The 24,460-nt window shown below is 37.6% G+C and overlaps 1 protein-coding gene across 2 annotated transcripts in view; it reads left to right on the top strand.

Moving 5' to 3' along the window:
• Nucleotides 1–24,460, top strand: part of BRE (brain and reproductive organ-expressed (TNFRSF1A modulator)) — a 180,877-nt gene that overhangs the window by 16,101 nt on the left and 140,316 nt on the right. For both annotated transcript variants that reach the window (XM_010576517.1, XM_010576516.1), the window contains exons 2-3: nucleotides 2,495–2,571; nucleotides 15,406–15,500. In XM_010576517.1, coding sequence (XP_010574819.1) covers nucleotides 2,495–2,571; nucleotides 15,406–15,500 — 172 coding nt within the window. The remainder of the gene's footprint in view (nucleotides 1–2,494; nucleotides 2,572–15,405; nucleotides 15,501–24,460) is intronic.

The following is a 24,460-nucleotide window of genomic DNA, read 5'->3' as shown; positions in this document are numbered from 1 at the left end:
GTTATTTGGATGGTATTTGAGAAATGTGCCTCAGACTGTGACCTGTGATACTTTGAAAGAAAGTTCCATTAGATATTAACTGATGTTGCAGAGATATTTTGGAACTTGCAAAGGATTTTTTTTGTGTTGCCTTCTTTTTTTGTATGCTTCCTAGAATTGGCCTTAGATGTGATGTAAGCCTTAGAAATGACTTGAAAGTAGATGATAATACTTTCATATCTAAAGCTGTTAAATTCATCCACAGCCATTAAAACACCCTACGAATGGGCACTCCTGTTTTGCTGTTCTCACCTACTAGAACAACACGTCTTTGAAAAAACTATATTCTCTTGTTTCTGTTGCACTGGAGCTCCAATCTTTCATATTCTCAAACTGATTTTACTCCCAGTGAGGGTGATGATGCTTACTGTTCTTGCTAAGCCCTACCTAGATGTAGTTCAAAAAGAAGTAGTACAGATCCTTAAATCAAAGTATTTTTCAGCTCTGGTCCTGTCGTCCAGCATGCTGCATTCCCTTTCATGTTGGCATCATCATCAGATTTAATAAACATCATCTCCTTTCCATCATAAGTCTTTCAATGAAATGCAAAGTCATATTTTACCAGAAGAAAACACAGTCAGTGCATTCTTCCTGGATGAAGCAAGACGTGAACTAATCTTTTTTTGAAACTTGCTTTCCAGTTAGCTCTGCACACATCTGATAGCAGTTGTATCTAGATTATGTTTCTGTAGATTGTTCTGCATGGTGCTCTCACAAAACACTGCAAAAACCTTTCCAAAGTGAAGATAGGACATCTGTTGCTTCCCTTTTATTTGCAAGGACAGTTATCTAATTTCTGTAATGATAGTGAAAAAATGTAGTGTATTCTTGTTGAATCGATGTAGGCTGTTAATTGCATATGTGTTAGATTCTAGGTGCACACAAGTGGTTTGCTTATGTTTTCTAGTATTTGTGTGGAAACTTCATTTCAGTTAATTGATCTGTAGTTCTGTGGTTGCTTCTTTTTGATGAAGCTACGTGTGGGCACATACTTGATTAAATAGTAAATGTAGCTCACTGAATAAAACCAATCTGAAGTTAGTGCATGTGATCTCCTTAACTTGCAAGTGTAAAGAGAAAAGAGGCAGTAGAGACAGCATCTGAGAAATGGCTCTCTGAAGCATTTTGAGTATGTTAGTGAGAATTAACATTGCCTCATTTGCTCTGATGCCTCTTCTGCGGTAAGACAGAGTTGCAGAAGTTACCGTGTTCTTTCTGATAAGGTAGGATCAGAATTTTTGTACTTCCGAGCCTACCCATCTTTTTGATTTTGGCTGTGTATGGCCCAGTAAACATGTCTTTTGTTTCATTATATTGTCAGTGGTTTGTGTTAGAGCTCTACCAGTGATCTGATATATGAGGCAAGTTATTCTACCTTTGTCTACCTTCTTTTCACTGTTTGTTTTGTGTAGAGTTGGCCAGTTTGGCTTTGAGCTTTAAGTGGCTTGCACCAAACATAGCTCTTATGCTGGGGCTATAAACAATTCTCAATGATATTAGGCTGGCAAGAAGACTTCTTGGCTATCAGATTCCCTAAATATGGAAAGCAATGAACTGCTAAGGGTTTCCAGTATTTTTGCTACTGGCACCTGTCATATGCCCACCAGCCCACAGTGGTGAGAGCTCCAGGGACCATTCCTGCCAGTGAAACAATTTGTGTCACTGTTTCTCCTTTTGCAGCTGAGATTTTTGGTTGTTATGCAAAGATTTTGGTACATGACTTAAAAAGCGTGAAAAAGTTGGTCATCTCTGGCCTAGACACTAAACAGTTTTTCAGTGACTTTTGTGTTCATAAAATGCTCGTTCATCACCGTGAGACCCAGCTGCTGTTGTAATTGATGTTCCAGATAAACAGGAGACAGGAAATAGTCACAGATCATGAACATACATGCTCAGTTGTCATAACCTCAAATACCTGGTTCTGAAACTTGCTCACCTGGAGGCTTACTGTGAGACTTTTCCACAAGGGAAAAATTAAACATTAAAATAGGTAAAAATGACTAAATATTGGTGTATTAAAACTAAGATTCATCCCAGGTATCTGGATGCCAGGGATAGGGAGCATGTAGCCGTGTTACTGTGGCACAGGTAGAGGGTTGTGACCTGCAAAATTCTACACAAAGTAGAGAATTTGATGGCTTTGACTAATTGATATTATTCTAATAACACACTCAAACCACGGCATTTTGTGTGTATATTTTCTGTGTTAAAATGGGAAAGAAGATAGTTGGCACAGATCCTAAAGTTTCTTATGCTGTTGTGAGAACTGCTAATCAAAAGAGAATGGGCCTTCTGCATCTTTCCCACCTTTTGTCCTTTCCCAGAATCATAAGGATGAGTATTTCTAGTATTCACATCGTCTTTACTATGTCAGTCGTTTGTACGCTGTAGAATAAAGTTAGCGTCTGCTACTGTCTGTAACTGCTTAGCACATTCTTCTTATCTTCATTTTTAGCTGTACGTCCTTGACCCCTGGACCTAGCTGTGACCGGTTTAAGCTACATATCCCGTATGCTGGAGAAACACTCAAATGTAAGTTAAAAACTATTGCTATTGCATCTTGGCCTTTCTTTCAGTGTTCTGTATTGCATTGTTTTCCAGTGTGTCTAACTAATTTAATGAGTTTTGAGATACTTCTGTATGTTGTTTTTTCTTAAAGCTTCAGCTCTAAGAACATGCAGCTTTAAGAATATCTAATTTTTAAGATAAGTTTACAGTCTTCCTTGATATTACAGATTTGAAAATGAGTCCTAAAAGCCAAAAGTACCCCCCCCCCCCGGTCCTCCCCCCCCCCCCCCAGTATTTCTAATAAAATGTTATGTCTAAGACAATCTCATAACCATTTTTAGACTCACTTATGATTTGTATATGCTTTGTATTGTTTCTTTCTCTTTTAGGAAGAATTCTTTATTAAGCTCCAATAAAAGAAGTCAGTCTGTTATTTTATTAGGTATCTCTAAACACTTAACTGGTATAATTGACCAGATTAGAGAAATGTGACTTTGGTTTTTCTGATTTTTTGGTGTGGTTAAATCCTCCTTAGCCTTGGAGGATCTGTAGATAGCCGGCTCATTTTCCCACTCATCAATTAGTTTGTGTTTTGTTTCAAAGGGTTAAAATAAAATCTGCTTTTGTATGTTTTTAGAAGGTAAAAAACAGCTTCCTAAACACTTGAGTTGCTGAAAAATTGTAAAGATGTATTGTGTTTTTTTTATCTCTAACAACTGAAATATGAGAGAGGATGAAGAATTTCAGATAAAGTAAAATTTAAAGCTTGGCAATTTTAGATTTAGGGCAGCCCTAGTGAAACCACATCTGGAGTACTGTGTCCAGTTCTGGTCTACTTAGTACCACAAAGGCATGGACTTATTGGAATAAGTGCAGCAAAAGACCACAAAGATGATTGAGAGACTGGAGCATCTGTTGTACAAGGGGAGGCCAAAGAGGGCTGGGGCTTCTCAAGAAGAGAAGGCTCAGGGGAAATCTTACAATGTGTATAAATACCTGATGGAGGGGAATGAAGAAGATAGAGCCAGGCTCTTCTCAGTGGTGGTCACTGAAGAGAAATGGTCACAAACTGAAATACAGAAAATTCCATTTACATGTAATAAAAAACCTTTTTTGCAAGTATGGTCAAACAGTGGACCAGGTTGCGCTCAGAGCTTCTGTAGCTTGTCTATCTTTATCCTTGGAGATACTCAAAACCCAAGTGGACATGACCTTTGGTAATCTGCTCTTGTTGACTCTGCTCTGAGGTGAGGGATTGGACTAGGCAGTCTCCAGAGGTGCTGTCCAACCTCAGCTATACTGTGAGTCTGTGAAAATATGCTGTCTGGAGGAGCAATTACTTGGTGTGAGCAGAAATGTTAAACATTTAAAACACACACTGCTTTGATAGTATCCATTTAGTTGTATTCCTTCTGTAGTAGTTTTTCTTGTCATAATGTAGTGCACTGGAAGTCCTTCTCGTTTATGAACAGAAGTGTCCTGGTTTCAGCTGGGATAGAGTTAACTGTCTTCCTAGTAGCTGGTACAGTGCTATGTTTTGAGTTCAGTATGTGAAGAATGTTGATAACACTGATGTTTTCAGTTGTTGCTCAGTAGTGTTTAGACTATAGTCAAGGATTTTTTCAGCTTCTCATGCCCACCCAGGGCACCTGACCCAAACTGGCCAACAGTGTATTCCATACCATGTGACGTCCCGTCTCGTTTAGGAACTGGGAAGTGGGGGGGCAGGGATTCGCCGCTCGGGGACTGGCTGTGTGTCGGTCGGCGGGTGGTGAGCAATTGCCCTGCGCATCATTTGTACATTTCAATCTTTTTATTACTACTGTTGTCATTTTATTAGTGTTATCATTATCATTATTAGTTTCTTCTTTTCTGTTCTATTAAATCGTTCTTATCTCAACCCAGGAGTTTTACTTCTTTTCCTGATTTTCTCCCCCATCCCACTGGATGGGGGGGGTGTGAGTGAGCGGCTGCATGGTGCTTAGTTGCTGGCTGGGGTTAAACCACGACAAGAAGTCAACACAATTAAACTTCTTACCATTAGAAGTATTTTAAAGCTTCCATTTGGCACCTATAAGGAAAGTTGTCATTCCCAGAAATTGGTTTGGAAGTTTGCTCATGTGTTCGAGAGAGGAGGTGGTCATAGTAGACTGATACATGAGCCTATTTTAACTATTCTAGAAGTATGAAATCATGGCTCAAGAGCCTTAGTAATAATTCTTTTCCAAAAGATAAAAATGGAATAAGTCCTAGCTGGCAATTATTTTAAGAAAAAAAGACGTGGCTATGCATTTATTCAGAATTTTCAGTAAGTAATGGTTCTATTATATGAAGCCAGCTACCCTACCAAGTAGATTTTTTTTTTCCCTTATTTAAACTTTTTTTTTAAATTGTAATATTGTGTAGCAGACTCAATCTGTTGATTCTTGATGTGTCTTGCAATGTGTACTAGATTCTACCTGAGACTGGTTTGATGGCTACGATCAAGATGCAGCAAAAAGAAGCTTAATTGGATGATGTTGCTCTAGAGAATGGAATCATATTTTCTATGGGACTGTAGTAACTCTCTCATTTATCACCATATAGGGCCCTGTTATTACATTCTGAGAGCTTTAAGTCTTGTTTTTAAGTAGAGGCTAGAATTGCTCCTGATTCATAAAGGAAAATTAGTAGATTAAAATGCCCATGTGCAAGGACATAGGCATACAGACTACACTAATACACTAAATGACTGTAGTCCAGTTAAAGTACCTAGAAATATGATTATGGACTACACGATAAACTTCAATATTGAGAAATCAGCCCCCCCCCCCCCCCCCCCGCCACCGTTCTTAGATTTTTGAGTATCTCGTAAGCAATTAAAAAAAAAGAACTATAATGCTAGTGCTGTTTTCCACCTTTGCAAAACGCAAACCACACAATTTAACCATGCTGTATATTTTAATATGACCAACTGAAAGTGGTGTAAACAAGTGTATCTTTTCCAGAGGTACCTAATAATAGCAATGAATTCAAGTAATAATAATCCTCCACATTTCAGCATTACATGTTTGAAAATGCTGTGCATCATTCAGCCTCAAAGCATGTGGAATAAATAGTAATGTGAGCAGATTCAAGAAAGCTTTAATAATTTTGTGTTTAGATCTATAATGATGGCAGGGGAAGACGGCCATGGTGTGCAACCAGAGATTTGTAGATACTTTGTTGTAGGCTGTTGCTAGATATGTTATCTTTCAAGGGCAGAGTATTTCTGCAAAGGAAAGTTGTGAAATCTGCCAGAATAAAAAGATTGGCTGAAAATGTTCAGGATCTCCAGTGTAGGTCTTCATTATGTGGTGCCCAAATACAGGCTGAAGTGTGTAGTTCCTTTGTGGTTTGTGTTACATCCACTTTGCATATCATCAATCATAACCACTGCCACTGCACAAATACCCTAGTATGAATCCTACTGTGTTGAAAATTGTTGGTATGCTAGTTTAGAGAAGTATAACTGCATAGTCACGGTCCTGTTTTCCAAAAGACCAGGAAGTTTCACTGTTTTTTGAAAAGGGGGAAAGTGTACTTGCAGGCAATGCAGTGGCTGATTACCTGTAGTGTAAAGTAATTGTTTTGTTAGCTTCAGTAAGATCAAACATCCTTTGAGTTAAGAATGGCTTGTTGGTAATTTTAATACATTTTCTTGAGATCCAGTTAGCTATTTAATAAATTTTTTTTCAGATGTCACGTTCACCTTAATTCTTGCATGTATTCTGAGCTGCTGGAATGTTACACTGAACATTTACTCAGCTCCAGCTGGGAACATTGGAGATACCCACAATTTTATATTGGAGAAAATATTGTGTCGGTATTGGAGATAAATTTGTTTGTCATACTAATTTTCTTCCATCACACTTCAGAAATTTTTAAATGGTGCTTTCAGAGAGACACTTTTACTTTATTTTCTTCTGTAAGAGAAACCATAAATTTTGTGTTTTCATGGCCAGAAATGGTTGGAGAACTTGAACTTACTCTTACTAGACTGTCAATTAAAATCTGAGACAGCTGTATTGTTTTTATTAGTTCATCTAGCACTCAGTACTGGTATATTAACCTCAGTGCTTTTCTTTATGTTTGAATTTTTCAAAGCTCTTAATAGGACTTTTAACTCCAAGAAGACAGTCTGTAATACCTGTAAGAGGTTGAATCTGTGTTCCAAGTACAAAATTTATTCTAAGCACTCTGGTATGCAGAGCTGTCCTTTATTGCGAACTGGACAGCTGTATCTGCTGGGTAAAGTTTGTTATCCTTTCTGGGAGAAGTATTTGTGTATTTTCAGGTGAAGCGTTTTGTAACTCTTGCAGACGTATTGCTCTTCCTTGCTAAAACATCAAGGCAGATGTCACCGTAGAAATTGTCAGGATAAGCAGAGTTATAAGCTGTAGTAGTCTTTATTGAATAATATTAATAATTAAAATCCATCATTAAGAATCAGTTCCTTGGTCATTGCAATTTTGTTTCAGCAAACCCTGGAATATCTTGGGTTTGACTTTCTATTTTCACTCAAGCTTTCACTGCTGCTTGCTACTAAGAGAGCCTGACTCTTATGTTTTTATGCCTGTGCTCTTCACATTTTCTTTTTCAGGCACTGATGCCTCCCTCCCTCTCCGTCCTTGAGTGCTGTCATCTGGAATTTCACAGTGATTAAACAATGTGTTGCCCTTGTGATGCTACTGTTCTCTGTGGCCTCTTGAACTCTAGTATTTTCATCTTCTGTCTGATTTTCACTGTTTTTATGAGTGGATTACAGTTACGGGTTCTACTGCCACCACTTTGGTTTCCTTGATCCCGAAGAATGTTTCTTTTGTCTCGTTTGAAGCTTAGTTATTCTTTTTTTGCTTCTGATTTTTGTTTCTTAGTTTCTTACTCATTTTAGTTACAGACCTTAGAGGGGGGAAATTACAGTTTTGCTGCCTAACTAGTCTAAGAATATTGCCCATAACATACTGTACAGAATTTCATTTGCTTTTGTTCCTGTGATGGAACTCTTTCAGTAAGTTCATCTAGTTTTCCTGTGGCTTTCTACTTTAAGGAAGTAATTAGAAACAAAATGATAAATATGGAGAAGAGTCTGACCTCCTTGTTGCCCTTTTTTAAAGGCTGCTTTGCAAATTTGTTTGCTAAACAATTGTTTATTGTGCCAGTCAACAATTGTAAAAGTGTTTTTACAAGTTATTGTAAGATTCAAGATTCTCATAACTAGGTTCCTGCAATGTGTGTGCCAGTCTTCTCTGCACCTTTACGTTATTTTGCATCAGTTGTGGTTTAGTTGAGGCTCTTAATGGGAAAGACTTTTTGGTTGCTGTAATTCAGATTATACTTAGGTGATATCATTACCTATATGGTAAGTGTCTTTTTGCTGGGTCATGCAAAGTACCAAAGGTTTTTCTGGGCAATATGTTTCCTGAAGTTTTGCTGAGTCTTGCTTTACGTGGCAGGAGTAATGAATCTTCTTCCTTTGGTAACCTGTTTGTTATCTAATGAACGTGTCTAATGGGCAATGTTGAGAGAGTCAGTCTAATCTTTTTATTATATTTATTTATTCTTAGAATACAAAGTTTACAACAATATTTTCCCCTTTTAAATAATCACTTTTATGTGAGTGGTTTGGGGATTTTTTTGATGCTTTTCCTCATGTTCTGGACTTCCTTTGAGCAAGTTAATTACAGAAGTTTTTGCAGGTGTAAGTCTTAAATAGTAGATTTCTGCATCAAGAGAAGTGACCGTACAAGTATCTATGTACAACTGTGGTCTTACAGAGGTTTAAAAGATTTTAGGTTAGGCCTGCACATTGGTATTACCATAGTGCCTTCCTACTTTGCTCTTTCTTCTCCTGTTTGGGCTGCAGTTACTGGTGATGGTTTACAGTCCATTTGCCTGAATGTATTTGTCCTTAAATTTCACCTTTCCTTTCCTCATCTACTGAGTGTCTCTGTTATAACTTCTCCAGTGTTGCCTGTCTTTAATTTCTACCAATATCTTGTCCTCTCTTGTATTACCTGTTGTTCTCATCTTTGACCTCTTCAATTCTAGTACTAAAACTTCTGAGAAAGCAGTTGCCTGTCTACAGAAGTGCAAGTAACTAAGATTGTCCCGCTGCCTTCTTGTTCAGCTTGGGATGCAGCTCGTTTACTTTTACTCCATTTTGCAGATTTGCCCACTTTACAACAGAATATAATTTCTCTTTCTGTACACAGTCTTACACATCTTTTTTGTTTTTTCTTCTCCTACAGCAGCATTTGTCAGTTGAAGTTAAAGGAAAAAAACCCAAAACACACCTGCAACTCCTTGCCCAAGAACCAAATAACCATCCTGCAAATCCTTCCTATATCTTTTTTCTTTTATTGGAAAAGTGGGACTTGATTCACTTGCCTAACTATAGGTGTCTAACTCTGAGGTTCCCTAGGGTATCTTGCTTGGCCTTTTCAGCTACTGATCCAAAGGGCACTGATCTCTCTGAAGAACCTTGTGTCATAGCTGCCATAAATGTGCCCTGAGGCATCTCACTAGACTTTCTGCCTTTCCTTTTCTGATACCTTGATTTGCATGTGAAGTTAGAAATGAAGCTGAAAAGCATCCTGGCTTTTTGCTACCAGATGTTGTCTCAAAGCTTCAGAAATATTTCTGACTTCCACTAAACAACCTGTAAAAAGTTGAAGCTACACTTGGTTTAGTGTAATAGGACTATTGATTATGAGCAGGTGAGCAAAGGTCCCACAGTATTCCCAGACACCATTTGAGGGTAGCTGTCCTCCCCTGTGGGAAAAAGTCCTGCTTCAACAGATCATTTTAAGAGGAACTTCTGAGGTTTAATTATCCTTCTCTACTTGAGAGAAGAATAGCCTGGCAGCGGCAGCACCACGGGGAAAAATAGAATTATCCCTGTGTCTTCTTCCAGTAGTAGTTCTGTATTTACCAAAGTTGTACTGTCATTTCAGGAGCTGTATCTTTCTTGCCAACCAATTAATAAGAGGCTCTATAGGTAGTGCGTTACTACATTTGACTTAAAGCCTGTAGAGCAAAAATCTTTATGGTGGAATCCAGTAACAAGTCAGCAGGTCTGCATTTAGTTCACTTAAATCCTTTCATACTGCTGACTACCCTGAGTTAGTTTCTTGGTTGCATATCGTAGCGAATAACTGATTCTTTTTGTACCTGTAAACACAATTAAGAATGGCTGGTTCAGGTAAGAATTTGTTTATAGAGGGGACTGCTCAGTGTTTTGAGTCTACAATTTGTGTGGTTACTAGAAAAGATAGGTTAGCATTTTGAATAGATGGATAATATAATTCTCCTTACTATCTTTTTCTTTTTAATATCCAATAACAGCAGTTTCTTCATTTTCCCAAAAATGATTCTGCACAGAGGATTGGTCACTTGCATCAACACTGTTCTCTATTAGCTGTGAATGCATTTCATGATCAAGTTGCATTTGGATTTTTTGTTTGTTTCTTAAAAGCCGAATGGCTTGATCTCCTTCATATGATGAATTCCATTCAGACTGGTCTAATTCCAGGCTGCAGGGGACACACATGTTTATTCTACATACTTAGTGCTGACTTAGAAATTCTTGGGGTCAGAAAAAGCTGAAGAATATAGATATCCTTTCAAAAGTAGAGTTTAGGAAGCTATGATATGTTGCTTCCTAATTTTGCTGCCCTTAGGTAATCAGGGATGTTAATGCTGTGGCACTCTCAGTACAACATCTTTCAGTACTACCAAATTTACAGTATGGTTAAAAAAAGAAGGAAAAATACCCCAAAAATGAAGTTACCAGGAGAGGAAAAACTGTATGTAGTATAGGCCAGTGGAAAGCAACTATAAGGATTTAAGAAATACTCAGTTTCAGAGTTACACTTGTCTTGCTTGTAGTCAATCCTTACCGCTTTGTTAGACTTGCTTACGCATTTTGATAGATTAGAAAAGAACAGTATATGTGTGTGTTAAAAGAAATGATAGATTTAAGTATTAATATTTCTATCTTTTTGTCTATTGGGAGCATATTAACTTTTCCTTTGAAATCCTGTAAAGCAAAATATTTCAAAATTTAATTCTGTTTGCCCTAGGAGAGAAAAGGAAGAGAAAGTAATATTTTTGGATAATGAAAAGCAAAAGATGTATAATATATCCTTTTTCTTCTAAATTTATCGTTGACTCCATAGCTTTAACTTTATTGAAATAATTTTAAATTCTGTAGTAGTATTTAATTGGAAATGTAATTCCACTGAATTATTGGCTAGTACATCTACAGAAATGAGATAAATACGGTCTGTGTCTGAAGGTTTTGCTTGCATTGTTCTTATACTGGAATGGTCATGGTCAGTAGTGCTGTGGAATGCCACACGGTTTGCCTTCTCTCAAGAGAATAAGGGCAAACAGAGTTGGAACATGAGAAATTACTTTGTTGCTGGAGATGCAAGGAAAAGGTTATTTGTTTCATTTAGGTGAGAAGGGGAGAGAATGCAGGATTATATTGGTTTTTTGGTGGTTTTGCTTTCAAAATTAAAATGGTAACCATTCTCAGACTCTAAGCACGATAATTTGGCAAATGGCTTTAGTGGTTAAAAATCTTATGTTTTCACCCCAGCACAATTATATTTGCAAAGGGTAAGCCACAGGTAGTATCATGTCAGTATTAAATAAAGTAGTTGTTAAAAAAAATGGATATATCTACTAGGTCAGCACAAACTGGTAGCTGGTGATTCAAAATATTTAACACCTTATATTTTGTAAGCTCACTGCAGAGACTAGTATTAATATTTATGTGAAGTAAAACCAGATTGACTGTTGTGTTGGCCATTGTGATTCTTTAAATATCTTTTCTTTGAGTGTATAGAAGTGTTTTTTATTTATGCGTTCTAGCCCTGCCAAGCAAACTGTTAACTGCAGTTTTAATTTCTCTGGTTTGTGGCATGTAACAAGAACAAAACTTGGATTTAGGATTGATTCACTTAGTCTTTAGTCAGACTTGTAATGGTGTATTTTTGTTGAAAATATATAATTTATGAAAATATAGCTCATGCTCATAGTTGCAAATAGGGCAAAGTCATTCCTTGGTACCTAAGCTCTCTAGAGTCAAAGGTGTTACTTTTTCTGCCCTAGTATTGTAAATTAAGCAAGGCATAAGAGAATGGAAGGGGAGAGGATGGAGCAGAAAAGTTACAGAGGCCAGGGGTCACCCGGGTGAATGTCTAATATGGTTCAAAAAAAGGTTCTTTTTTTCTTTCCTTTTAGCAACTAGATGAATGTCTTTGGATTCATGGCAGAAGTGAGAGTTAATAGAATAAGATTTAACTGAGGGGATGCTTTTTTTTTTCCTTTTTGAACACGTGAAAAAATTGTTCTAAGGTCAGACCTTATCATCTTTGCTAGTAAGAGGCTGCATTTACCTGATGAACTGAAGACCACTGATGATAGAGAAGCACTGTTTTTTTCTAACTGTTTACATGGAAGCGAAACACCATTTTGTTGTGAACTTTTTTGTCTTTATTGATTGTCACCCAGCCTGTGTGAGGTTTGATTGTAGCAGAATAAATTAAGGTTTACATTTGTTAAAAAACCTATGGTACTGTAGGAAGGAGAGTGTTAATGATTCATTAAATGATGTGTTTCTGGTTTAGTGAGAAAATCAGGACAACAGCATGATTTTTTAGGTTCCACAGGGTTGTAAAATGTTTTGAGTATTGTCTCAGCACTAGTGTTTTGTGACTGATTGATTACCAGGCACTGAAATAATAGTTTTGTTTATTTTGAAGCCTGGAGAACCCTTCAGCCATGTACTATGTAGCCTTTTGGAAAATGACTATACTATAGAGAAAAATAATCTTGTGATACATATTGGCTTTAATGCTGATATATTTGGTCTCAAAATGACTTTTACTAAAGGGACTTGGGAATTTGGATTTGTGGCATGTTTACCCTGGGCAACTAACTAGATGCAGTTATAGCAATTATAAGTAGTAGTAACAGAAAATATTAATATCACAATATTAATTTTGACTCTGGATTCTCTCCCTTGTACTGAATAGTTGTTTGATATCAATAGGTCATGAAAAATTTTTAAACCAAAATTTCTGCACAGTTGGTCACTTGCTGTAGATAAGGAGTGATACGACACTAATATTAAGTGGAAGAAGGGGTGTGATGGAAGGTAGTAAAGAAGAACTATGAGCATGTGAGAGAGGTAATAGATTGGTTTGGCCTGCTGCAACCATGAGGTGGCTGACCTCAGTGTGGCCACCCATCATAGCTGAGTGGTCAAAGAGGATACTGTCCCCAGCTGTTGGCCCTGGTCCCAGAGCAGGAATCACTGCATGGGATATGCAGCTGACCTGAACCCCGAATTGTAAAAGTTTACCACCTAGCATGTTAAACTAATAATGCCAACTTTAATTTACTGTCATACTTGAGCACTGTATATGATTATGTTCTGGAAGGTGCTGTGAGTTCTTTTCACTTCACGTTGCTGTAGAACTGAAAACGCTGGGGGAAAAAAGTTTGTACCTGCTTCAATCTTCACATTGCACCTACTGTCACAACTCTCCTGAGGTTCACCTGTTACTGTGTAGCTTGCAGAGGTGAATACAGTTTATTGCCAATGTCACTCTCTAAGCAGAGTCTTGGAGCCATCTCATGATATAAGATTCTGTAATAGTTTTTCACTAAATCAAACATGGAGGTGTAACATAAAAAATATGCAGTTACTCTGATCCTTCTTTTATTCTAAGCAGCTCTTTGTAGCATTTATGTAGTTGGAGTGCAGCTTGTAGTGAGCTGAGCTGTAGCTATGAGTCCTCTGTTTTGTCAGCTCTTTTAAAGCTGGAATGCAGAGAACGAAAAGCATGCGACTAGCAACTGGGATGTGAAAAATGTGTGTTAAATGAGCTACTTAGCATCACGTAAGAATGTGGCAAAAACACAGATACAATTCTTTCCTTCAGAGTAGCATTAGGCTACCGAAGGCACAGGCCAGGCTTTTTCATTGTGCTGTGTTCTAAGTTATTCATAATGCCTCTTTATCTATGAAGCAAACCTCAGTCAAAGAAAGTATTAAGGTGCTATCCCCTTCAACATGTAACCTCAAGAGTTGCCTGCTCTGTACATAGAAATTGGTGAGGTTGTTGTAAAGAGCCATACATGACTTTTTAATTGTAGTAAATATGAAGAAAAGGGTTGAGTTACGGTGGCATAGGAACCATCCAGTCTAGTAAACATCAACTTTTCTGAATTCTTCGTTGCCGTATTACAGTTTAGGCAGCCTAGTAATTATTTTCTCTTACATAATATAGGTGCGTTTCCTGTTGTAATTTTATGTGGTTTCATCAAGAATTGGTGCCTGTTTTGTTCTTCTTTTAAATGAAATAAAAAAATCGATTTTATGTTGGCTGTGTTGGATATTTTAAGTGGCAGACCTCTGCTCTTTCCTGCACCCCATACTTAACATGTGTTCCTGACATTTCAGAAAGAGAAAGGAAGGTAGGAGTGCAGGTAGGAGAAACCCACACTGTGCTCTACTGAGTCGCATGATCAGTGAGTTCATGATTTGGAGTGATACTGTAGAGCATACCTATCCCAGACTGGCCGTTGGCTTCTTGGTCATGAGCCCTCATCCTCTGCAAATTAATCTTTATGGCATCCTTGCTTCCAGCTAGAGCCAAGATAAGTTTACAGAATATTAGAAATTAAAACTGTCATGTTGAATGTCTTGAGATGGTGACATCACTGAACCAGTGATGTGATGCTTTAAGATTTGTTCAGCTAATGCTTTTCTCTAGTTCTGCATTCATAATTTTTTGAAAAAATAAAAAGTGGTTTAACTTTCTCTGAACAGAATTGTTTATAAGGCGTACCACACTGGTTTTACTTTGCTGTGTAGATTTTAAACAAGTGGTAACAAATAGTAGGTATTGACTTCTTTCTTCTAATGCCTGCTACCTCACAAATCTGCTTTATGCAAAAGCTCGGAGCTGTTCTTTCATACCTTTATAAAGAGGAAAGAGTGATTGGGAGGTAGACAAGTAATGCTAGATACTTTTTTTTTTTTCCTTGAATTGTGGGTGTTTTTTAAGAGCTCACATGTGGATGACTGCTTCTTTACCTATATGAATTCTGAAGTATGTTTACTAGTGAAGTAATATAAGCCAAATTTCTTTGATCTGTCACATCAGTAATTAATTTTATATCTTGTGACACTGGCAAGATGAGAACTCAGTGCTGAGCTGTGATGGTTTTATATTTTTAGTTAATTTTAGTCTCTCCATTTAAATGTGTAATACTGCATTTCTCTTGGCCAGAATTTGGATAATTGGAATGATTCCTATTGAACTGTGTATTCTTCCTTCTAAGAGTTGTGAGTGGCAAGGAGAAGAGGGAGTAGGTGCTAAGTTTTAAAAGCTCCAGTATTTTGAAAATCCTGATCTTAGTAGTTTGCATTTGACTTTGACTTAATATGCAAAACACAGCAATCTAAATGTAGTCCTTTTTTAAAATAAGATCACTTTTCTAACTTGGTGTTTTGAGGCAACCCTCAATAGTGTTTGAATTGCCATTTGAGATATGAAGCAATAATGTATTTCGTGTTTCATTGCTTGCAGAGGCGGAAGAAGCTATGCCTCAGGAATTTGACTTCATTCCCCCAAACATCTGATGCTTATCTTGCATGTGAATTTTTGTAAAAATTATATGGCTATATACATGAAGTATATTTAATGTAATGATCAAATTTTACATTAAAAATGTGTATCATATGTACAATATTTTATTTATTTATTTATAAGCACATACATAAAAGTGCAAACAGTGTTTTCATTTATTACTTTTCAGGGGATATAATTTTCAATGCTCACTATCCTGACCTGCCACCAGATTTTATCTTTGGAGAGGATGCTGAATTTTTGCCAGATCCTTCTGCCTTGCATGTAAGTACTTCACTGTTTGAGAACCTTATACCATCCAAAGAGACTTGGCTTTTTTAGAATAGCTTCAGCAATAGGAATTTGCTAACAGTGCAGAATAAAGAAAAAAAACCCCAACTTTCATCTCACTGTTATGTAAGTATAAACACTTTGTCTTCTAATAATCCATAAATGTAAGGGTTTTAAAAAATAATTTAATCAAGACAAGATGAAATTTACAATAACTGTTCAGAGTATCTTTAAGAAAATGTCTTTTTAATATCTGTCCATCCTAAAAGATGATCTGTTTCAGCAAAAAGGATTGCTCTATTGTGTCTTTGAAAAGCATTTCATTCCAGAAAAAGTAGCACAGTGTTGTGTAGTGATGTTGATTTTTGTTTTCCAATGAGGAGGGATAAAACCAGGTTGTATGTTGTTGAAACCACTGTGTCAAAGAAAGATATCTGCTCACATGTGGTAGCGTTACCATAAAGACAAAGAAATGCCCTTTTAAAAGGTGGGAGGGTCAAAAATTAGCTTAATGAGAAAATATTTTTACACAGTCTTATTACTATAGAAAAAGGAACACCACAACCTGAAACCAAGCATTTTGTTCACTATTCAAAATTAGCCTCAAGTAGTAAAGCCTTGTTTGAAGAAGCTGACAATGGTTATACTTTTAAAATGCTTCTCTCTCAGATGTTACTAGTAGTTACTAAAGCCACACTAAGGTATTTTGAAACCCAGAGTGTTTTTCTCTTTTACTTTCCCCCTATCTTTGGACTTCATTCTGCTGCCTTTGCAGACCTGCAGCTTTGTTTCTGAGTCAGCAGTATCATTTGTCAATAGGGTTTGGGCATATTTTTTCCAATATGTGTCCAGTGCCTGTGGTTATGGTGCAGAACTTAGTGGCTGTGTCAGAAAACTATGCCTTTTCCATGGAGCTCTGCTGCAATTCCTGCTTGGTCACCCACACAGTAGGTTATGATATCATTTCTTTTTTTTCTCAAAATTTTCAGCTTTTATTAGAAAGTTGACCCAAAAAGCAACTGACACTTTAAAGTATATTTTATTATATAGGCTACCTGTAAGGGTATATGGGAATCACTGGCACAAACAGGCACCTGGGAAATGTCTTTTAATTGAACTTCTCATGGCCGAGGGCCTTGCTAGAGGAGAGGCTTTTTGCATAGTCCTCTTCTGCAGCCTGTTTGGTGCTTTATTAGCATGGCTCCAGTGCAGGTGGGTGATTGATGAGGTATGGGAGCTCCCCAAAGTAAGTCAGAGGCTGTCATGCTCTATGTTCAGTTTTGGGGTACAGGTGTCATAGGGGAAGAATGTGAGGCAGTGGCCACAGAACTGAACATGTCCTTCATATGTGACGTGACAGATGTGTTGTTTTTTGGTTTTAGCTGTATTCACTTCACATTAAGTTATACTGAAAAACTACACAATCTTAAAGGAATTGGTTTTAATAACTATTTTTAGCATACCTAACAGAATTTTTAAAAGGTGAATGTCTTATTTCTTTGTTTCCCCCAATCACTTTCCCATTAAACTCACAAAATCCTTTCGGAAGGATGCATGGTGCTGCTGAATAGCTATTTTGTTAGGCCCATTTATATAAAAGGTTTTATTTTATATGACAATTCTAGAATTGTTTTCACATTCTTTTATTTACGAGTTCTGCTATTCCCCCTTTTCTGTTTTGTAGTTTTGCAATCTTACAACCTCCTGAGAAGTATTCACACTAGTAACTGCTTTTGGCAGTTGATATTAAAGGAAGAGGAGAACTTTTTAATGTGCTGGAAAGCTGAAATTAATAACAAATAACAAATGAGATATTAAATAAAGATAATTCGGGGCATCTTGCAGAAATGCTGTTCAGATGGAGTTTGATAAGATGCCATATTTCTCATGTGAAAAGAAGTCACCAGCACTAGTGATCCACAGGGCAACCTGCAAGGATAAAAACATCCTTAGTTTTCTTTCTTTCTTACATTGTTCATTAATGATACTTCTTTTGGGAGTGTCTTCTTTGGAAAGCGGCTTGAAGAGCCATTTGCTCCTTGACACATAATGAGATATTAAACAGTCTATTTTAAAATTAATTAAAAACAAACCAAAGAAGAAATTTGCAAGCCAACAGCTTTCCTTTAGTCATTATGCCTTGCTATAGTATTCACTATGTAAATGTAACCTTTTTTGATAAGGTCCTTGGTTATTCTCCTGCAGTCCATCCTGATGTTATCAGAGCATGTTATCTCTGCCTTGCAGCTATAGTCTATGTGGTGTATTTTTGCATTTGCCTTTTAATGTTCAACATGGTTTGTGAAGTCTTTCTTCAGAATGTTAAGTTAACAATAACTTGCTTATTATGCTAAGTATTTGAATAACTCCCCCTTTTCCACAGATCTTAGAGCTGTTTAAAGAAGATAATTTTTATTGAATTCTAAGATATTAGCAGAATTTTTTAATGTGTTAACATATCTTTCTACTGACTAAAAATAGGTTAGCACATTGAGTGTAATTTAATGCTCTTAATCTTGAGCAATCTTCAAATACTTTTGATGCAACAGTTCCTGGCAATCAAAACAGAATCTACCATTCACAAAAGCATGTAGATGGTATTAAATGAGGAGTGCAGTCTCTAAGTACTAAGCTGCCAGATCTGTGGGAATTCTGACACTGAGCCTTCCTGCGCTGCTCTCATCCACCTGTCTTGTTTTCCAAGAAGTCATCACATGCTGTTACATAGCTTGAGTCAGGCATTATGCTTAGCTTGAAATGAGAACCAGGTACTCCAGATTCCTCAAGCTCGTGTGGCTGTAATAGAGGCTGTCAGCAGACCTCCCTGAAGATGTCTGAATGGCTGTTCTGCAGATCGCTTCAGTCACTCCTTCAGTTTTCATGGGCATGGGTAGACCTTCAAGTTAGATTTTCATCTAAGCATGGTAACAGGTGTACAGTTAAGCAGCTGTTAGCCAGACAGCTAAAACAAGATGCAGAAATACTGTATTTTAAAAAGTAGATGCTGTAGCTGAAGTCTTCATACTGTCTTTTTTATTTCCAAAGAATTCCTAAATGGTTGGGCCTGTGTTTCAGCAGTGAGGTGATATGTTGAGCACTCTTGTTATAAACAGAGCTAATCAGCTGCTTTGTTAAATTGGTATTGCAGTTGCAGAATCAAGTTGAAAATGCTCATTGAAACTCAGCTTTTCTTCTATGTCTTGCACAAATATTAAAGTCACTTCAGTTTGAAACTCAGGTTGAGTCTCAAGTTCAGCACTGCAAAATTTATGCTTCAGTACATGCCTTACCAGAACTAGTTACTGTGCTGGTTGCAGAGTCTGATTGTGTGTATTTTGATCTTCTAGAAGGATGTAGAGATTGAGGAGCAACTCAACAGAGGTGCAACTGTTCCTTTTTGTGATACAGTTTTAATTAGTCACAGGGCTAAATTCTTTAGGTTGGTGATGCTATTTGTGCTCAAAGCATTATCAGATATAAACTTTTTTTTTCATTAAAAATGTCCTCATCTATTGTATGCATTAGATACTTGTGTGTATAGTATGCATAAATAAAATCAGCTTCTCAGAATCTAAATAGGAAAGTTCTTCCCTGCTCTAGTGTTTATTCATTTTGGATGACAAGTATTAGAAATGTATTTTAAAAACAACCTATGATTCACTCTGTTCTGATTAAAAATTCAGTTGGCACAAAACAAGATTAGTGATTGTGTACGGATGAGATTAATTTGAAGCTCATTACAATGATGCCAGTTTGAGTAGCAAGAATTGTTTGTTATGTTAGCCTAGTTGATTGTTAATGTGAGCCAGGTAACTGAAGTGCCTATGCAAAATGTTAACCCCATTTTTCCAATGATTTTGAAGTATATTCTGTTTGGCAAAGAGGAAACAATAGCAGTATATGCAAGCTAACTGTCAGTTTAAGGATTTGGGTTTTTTAGCATCCTACTTCAGGTTTCCAGCTAGTCTCCCCAGAATTTTTCTGCCCATCCCTTGCTATTAAAAAGGCTCTGTTAGCTTTAGTGGGGACGGAGGCAAGAGGACATTAGCATTTCTTAAAACCCAGTAAGTGTTGAATGTGTCCCTGTGGGCTAGTATATATGGGAATACTTAGAGCTGCATTTGTGTGGGAGGAGACTTTTGCCATCACAGAACTTCAGAGTGTGGGCCACTGCAGTTCTCATGCCAGTATGTAACATTGGGAAGATTGTTTCCCCTTGTCTAATTGTTAATACGAAGTACAGATTTCAGTCATTGTGGAGTTGATTCAGCTAATTGTGCTACTCAGGTGTATTGGCTGTTATGCTCTATATCTTGTGTAGAGCAATGTTCATTTTAAATTCTTGTATTTGTAGTTATTAATTATTAGACTCCATATTTATCATTTGGCTATATGATGACTGTCGTGAAGGCCACGTTGTTTTCTGTAGCTGTGTTCAAAATCTTAATCATTATTACTGTTGATGTGCTGAGTTAGTTAATGGGTAGTGCAGAGATCTTTTAAATATCTCCTTCTTCCATAATTGTTCTTCATTTACAGTCAGGTGCATGAGAGATGTTTACCAGCATCAATTGTTCCTATGCTCACAGTAGCTACAAAAAAGCCCAAACACCCCTTATATTAGCTAATGCCATTTAACTATTTTGTTCTAAAAAGTCTGGCTGTTGTATTGTTGGTAAAGATGCAGGTGTTATGTGTTACATAGTATGAAAGCCCCTACATAAGGGCAATGAGAATGATGGCTTTCAGACTATGACTTTAAAGTTGCAATGGTGGGTTCTCTTTGTCTGGGAAATGTGTGGGTAAGCTCGAGCTATTTTTAGCATTACTATCTCTTCTGCTTGCTCAATTTGGGATGGCAGCAGCAGATTTCGTTCTTCGACCCCTAACTTAACCACTCTTGTACTGAAAGCCTTAAATTACTTCGGTTTCAGTTGAACTTGGAGAATTTAAGTGAAACAAAATGCAGGATTGGATCCTGCATTTTATTAGAAGTTTTTTCCTTATTTTGAACTTCTTTATATTCACATTTTTTGTGTTCGCTTTTCAGTCATGTCTTGACATTGTATGTCAAATGTGTTTGGTTTTTTTTTAATAAACCAGTGCTATTTAGTGTTTAATTCTCCAAAACAAATACGAATTCTGAAAACCGTTTATTCCTGTCCTTCTATATTGATCCTACACATTTGTATATATGGGGGATATATGTATGTGTGCACATATATGTGATAACCTATGTATAAGGTTAGGTTCTTTATATGCATATGATCACTGAGGCCTTGCTGAGGTTAGTCTGGTATGGATAGGCAGTGGTGACAAAGTCACATTTTATACCATCAGAAGAGTAATTTCATTCAGGAACTTCCCCAGCAGAAGGACCTTTTGGCTGGTATTGTTGGCATTTATGGTATACGTTTTTGTCCATGTTTTCAAACGGTAGAGCTATGCCAGTAGAACATTCCTCGTTAGGCCAGACCTGAAAGAATCTAATTTTGAATGTATTTTTGTCTGGTTTTGGTGTCTGAGCTCCACACAGTTCCCCCAGGGAATCCTCACTTGTTTCTTTGACCTAGCTAGTAAGGGTTGTCATAAACTGGGCACAGGTTTTCTGCCTTTTATTTTTGCTGTGCTTGTACTGGGCTTAAAATGAGAAATCCCAGAAAGAGGATTCTGGCTGGGAATTTTCTCCTGGGGTAGCCTGGCCAGCTTGACTACAGCCCGTGTGAGGCCAGCATTCAGGAGGTCCTTCTGAGAAGTCATATGGTGCCAGGAGCAAGTGTTAGGATTGTCTGTGTAGCTGTGTGGTAAAGATGGAGGATATACAAACAGTTCAGCAGAAAAAATTCAAGAGAGATGACAGAAGACAAGTTTTTCCTATCATCTTTCCATCTCTTCTTCCTTCAAGGCCTTTCTACATTGGGAAATTACTCCTTTTTCTCCTTCTTTTAGTCTTCTGACTTTCTCTTCTAGCCTTTCCCTTTTATTTCTCCTCTTTGTCCAGAATTGTTAATATTTATAGAGCTGAGAGGGAGTTATCTACCTTGTATTATGCTGTCACTTTGTATTCATGTAAAATCATTGTATATATTCACCTCACTTTCTCTTTTCAAATTTCAGCATTTCCTAGCACAGTTTACAACACTTGGCTTTCTATCTTAAAGTGTAAGCAGAAGAGAATATGCTGAGGTCAGAAGTTCTGCTTTAGTTAATCACAACACTCTGGCTGGACTTTCTGCCTAGTGAATCCATAAAGTGAAAAAATTTCTACAGTTTAATACTATTTATTTAATTTTAAGGGGAGAAAATATCTGATAAGCCAGGAGGTTTTGCCTTTCTTGCTTCAATCTTCCTAGTGTGGAATGCAAAATTAATTCCATTAGTTCTCTGAAAGGCTCGGTGGGGAAACATTTCCTTTCATTTTTTGGCACAAGAGTCTCTGATAATGCAGTTTCTCCCTAGAATATGAAAAATCCAGAATATTAGCTCTTAAAATATAGTACTTCATTGCAGGAGATACTGGTTTTAGGAGAACTTTAGGAATGTGCATGGATTGTTTGACTGAAGGATGGCAAAGTGGGAGAAAATGTTTTTCTGCCATACTAACTGATGTGCATGTGATGAGAAACTTAATCATTGTGCATTAGCAAAATAGAGGGAAAAACATTTAATGGCTTTCCATTCATAGTGTTGTATTAGGGGGAAAAAAAAAAAGAAAAGATATTTTTCATTTGTCACATGAGTTTGACCATCTTTTTCATGGTCATACAGTGAGACGGGCCAGCAGGTTGGACCAGAATAACAGGGTGCTTAAATCTTAGTGTAAAGGCTGAAAAAGATGTTTAGGCTTATGTTTCCTTCAAGCCATGTCTGTTTAGCTTATACCTGAGCCCAGAGCACTGGTCTCCTGAATTTCTGGATCTTCTCTTGAATTCATGTTGAATTAATCTTGATTTCTCAAGGAATTCACTCATTTCTTAGGTAGGCAACAGTTGCTATTGGGCTTGAGAAAGACTGCTGTCTCTCTACTAGAGCCAAACTGCATGTCTGAATCAGTATTCTTTCTTTTGCTGCTCTACTGTAAATTTGAGTAGCATATCCTAAAGTTCTGGTAAGTGGAGAAGGAACACTTACATAGCTAGGTATTAGTCTTAGCTGAGAACTGCAGTATGAGCACTAGCAAAATCATCTCTTAATTACCAGAATTCTTGCATGGCAGGAGGGATCGTGTGCTCAGCTTTGCAGCCTCTTTCTTCTCTGACCCTGCAGTCCCTGGAGATTGCAAAGGCTCGAGGTAGGACAAGCTTGCATCCAATCCTGGGTGTGAGAAATAGGTGCGTGGGCTGTCAGTAAGCCGGTACACAACCCAAAACTTAGGCTGTGCCTAAACCTACACTCTATGTATAGTCAAAGCTCTGTTAGGTAGCTTTGCCAATATACTTTTTTTTTTAACGCTGTTCAGCAAAGGACCCTTGCATGACTGAAATCTGAATGCATTTCAAACCTAGTTGTTTTCTTTCTTAAACACCTTTATTTAATTTTGTGCTTTATTTAATTTGCTGGTCCAGTTAGATACTCTCTATTTCCATCTTCCTGGTGTTCCTTCCAGTTCTCCAGGATGTTTGCCTGAGTTTATGTGCAAACTCCTTAACTTTAATAGTGCCAGGCAATTGATCTCATTATGGCACTTACCCCAAATGTTTCAAGATTTCCTTTGGAAGCCCATTTCAACATCTGATGGTGCTCCGGTCCACTTACTCTCTAGGCCATGAGAATATCCCGTCAGATATACAGTCAGTTTATACTAGTACCCTGTACTAATATGTCTTGCCTTAAGGATAAGTCAGCATGAACAAGGGAAAAATCTAAGTTGTGAACTGTGTGGCTATGTTAGATAATAAACTGGGGGCAGAGGGTGGTGAGAGGAGGGCAGGCCTCTGAATATTCTTTAAGGGATAGTTGGAGTCACTGAATCTGCAGTTATTCTTGTAGGCAATGACTCTGTTGGGTCAGTGACTTGCTCCCTCCCAACATCAATTGTTCATGTTGCTGGATATTTTCACAAGGGCATCTTGCAGTACATGAAGACAAAACAAAAGGTGCTTCTTTGCCTTGTCTTTTCTATTAGTTTTCAGATACTTTGACTACTTTCAGAGACTTTTCACCACTTCTCATTTAAGGAGCTCTACTTGGCAACTCTTCCACTACCTGTTTGAAAGACGTATGCATATAGTGCTATCCCCTCTATGATCAGGTGTACTACTGTTATTCCTTTTCTGTAGAAACTCTTAAACAGATTTCTAGTCTTTGTGAGAAGGATAGTTTTAGAAAGCGCTTGGAGGAAACCATGGAACTTGGTCAGATTTTCTCAGTATATTACACTGCTATTAACACTGTGAATGCCTCTCTCTGTCACCAGTGCTTTTTTGTGGCCAGTCAGGTTGATCTAGGAATGCCCTAGTCCTCTTCACTGTCTCTTCCTGGTATATTTGATAGGCTGTGACAGTCTGACAAATTCAATGTCTCAAACATCTGCTAAAGAACTTTGCTGGAGAAAACGGCCTCTGTAAAAATGCTGGAGTTTTGTGAACAGGACAATGTGGCCAGAGGAGAGGGCCCCACGGAGGGTGGGAACGCACTTCTCCAAAGCCCCAATTCCTTATCTTAAGTGACCAGGAGAAGGAACACAATTTATGCCTTCCTGGAGGAAGAAGGCCCCACGGAAGTTGGGACTGTGCTTCTATCTTAAGCGGTCATGCCAGCAGGAAAAGAGAGGCAATTCCACAATGAACCCCCGCCCAAAGCTCACTGACCGATTCCAGTGAACCCCAGGTGTGGGAACTACGCATGTTGAGATCAACTAACACACTATAAAAGAAGAGAGAACAAGTCCTCAGTGCACGCCCTCCGGAACTGGATCTCTATGCTGTCTGCACCAATGCTGGACCCAGGACTGG

The sequence above is a fragment of the Haliaeetus leucocephalus genome, unplaced genomic scaffold (assembly GCF_000737465.1).
Source record: "Haliaeetus leucocephalus isolate CR32 unplaced genomic scaffold, Haliaeetus_leucocephalus-4.0 Scaffold526, whole genome shotgun sequence".
Classification (NCBI taxonomy): Eukaryota; Metazoa; Chordata; class Aves; order Accipitriformes; family Accipitridae; genus Haliaeetus; species Haliaeetus leucocephalus.
This window is presented reverse-complemented; position numbering and strand designations above follow the sequence as displayed.